The 1,121-nt window shown below is 63.4% G+C and overlaps 1 protein-coding gene across 1 annotated transcript in view; it reads right to left on the bottom strand.

Moving 5' to 3' along the window:
* KAT2A (lysine acetyltransferase 2A) overlaps positions 1-1,121 on the bottom strand; it is an 8,683-nt gene that overhangs the window by 6,977 nt on the left and 585 nt on the right. Inside the window, 4 exon segments of the mRNA XM_021707062.1 lie at positions 27-116; positions 214-359; positions 676-799; positions 937-1,118. Coding sequence (XP_021562737.1) covers positions 27-116; positions 214-359; positions 676-799; positions 937-1,118 — 542 coding nt within the window.

Genomic DNA, 1,121 nt, shown 5'->3' with positions numbered 1-1,121 from the left:
TCCTCTTACCACCCTTCCCATCCCACCTGTTCAATGTTAGGCTTTTCAAATGGGGGACTGCCCAGAGACCCCTCCACCACGGGCCGGGTCATCTGCAGGATGCATTTCCGCAGGAGCTGGAGGGCAGAGGAAGGGGGAGCAGGGTTCAGAGCTGTAGACTCCCCACGCCTCACCTCCTTCACTCCTACACGCGCTTGCTGGGTGGAAGCTCACCTTGAAGAGGTAGAAATAGACCTGCTTGGTGTCCGTGTCCTCCTCCTTGTGAACAGACATGAACAGATTCTCCACGTCCACCACCATGCCCAGCAGCCGGTTGATCTCATCTTCTGACACGTTCTCCAAGTGGGACACGTGGTCAGCTGTGAGACAGGTAGGTGGCAGAGTTGGGGGACACGGACAGAAGCGGTCAAGGCTTCCTGCCCCTCTTCACGGCCAGCCTTGGACCCTCCAGCCAGTGTGACCGGCAGGGAGACTGACCACGCCTGTATCAGCCCTTGGGTCCGCGGTCCCCACCTCTTCTGGCTGGCAGATTCCTTCTCTCTTCCCTTAGGGCAGACACACCCCCAACCCAATAGCACCTCGGGAGGTACCTTTGGTTTTTCAGAGACTTAAGTCACCCTGTCCCAGTAGGACCCAGCGCCTGCCCCCCAGTTCCGAGGGCGCTGCCTGCCTTACCCAAGGGATGCTCGCAGCTGCGACACAGCTCGCTCAGGTTGGCAGCTGGCTGCTGCAGGTCCATGCGGGGTGCAGTGGGGGGCTTGGGGTTTTTCCAGCCATTGCACTTACAGGTTTCATTGGCCTGGAGGCAGAACGACCAGTCACTGACCTGTGCCCCTGGGGCAGGCGCCGCCCCGCAGCCAGAGCGCTGCCCGGATTCCCCCCCGAGCCCCTGGAAGCCTCAAGCCCCGCCCCTTTCACCCCAGGCCCCGCCCCCACCTTGCAAGCCGAGAAGACCCCTAGCTTCTCAAGCTTCTTGGCGCGCGGCAGTCCCCGGACTTGCGCCTTCCGCTGGCTGGCGCGCTGCTGCTGGCTCAGGCCAGGTCGAGCCGGATCCCCCCCGCCCCCGGTCCCCCCAATTCCTACACCGGGCCCCCCAGTCCCTGCGCTCCCGGCTGGGGCTG

This window comes from Carlito syrichta, unplaced genomic scaffold (genome assembly GCF_000164805.1).
Source record: "Carlito syrichta isolate Samal-C Ts95f unplaced genomic scaffold, Tarsius_syrichta-2.0.1 Scaffold316365, whole genome shotgun sequence".
Classification (NCBI taxonomy): domain Eukaryota; kingdom Metazoa; phylum Chordata; class Mammalia; order Primates; family Tarsiidae; genus Carlito; species Carlito syrichta.
The sequence above is the reverse complement of the archived record's forward strand: the minus strand, read 5'-3'. Positions and strand labels throughout refer to the sequence as shown.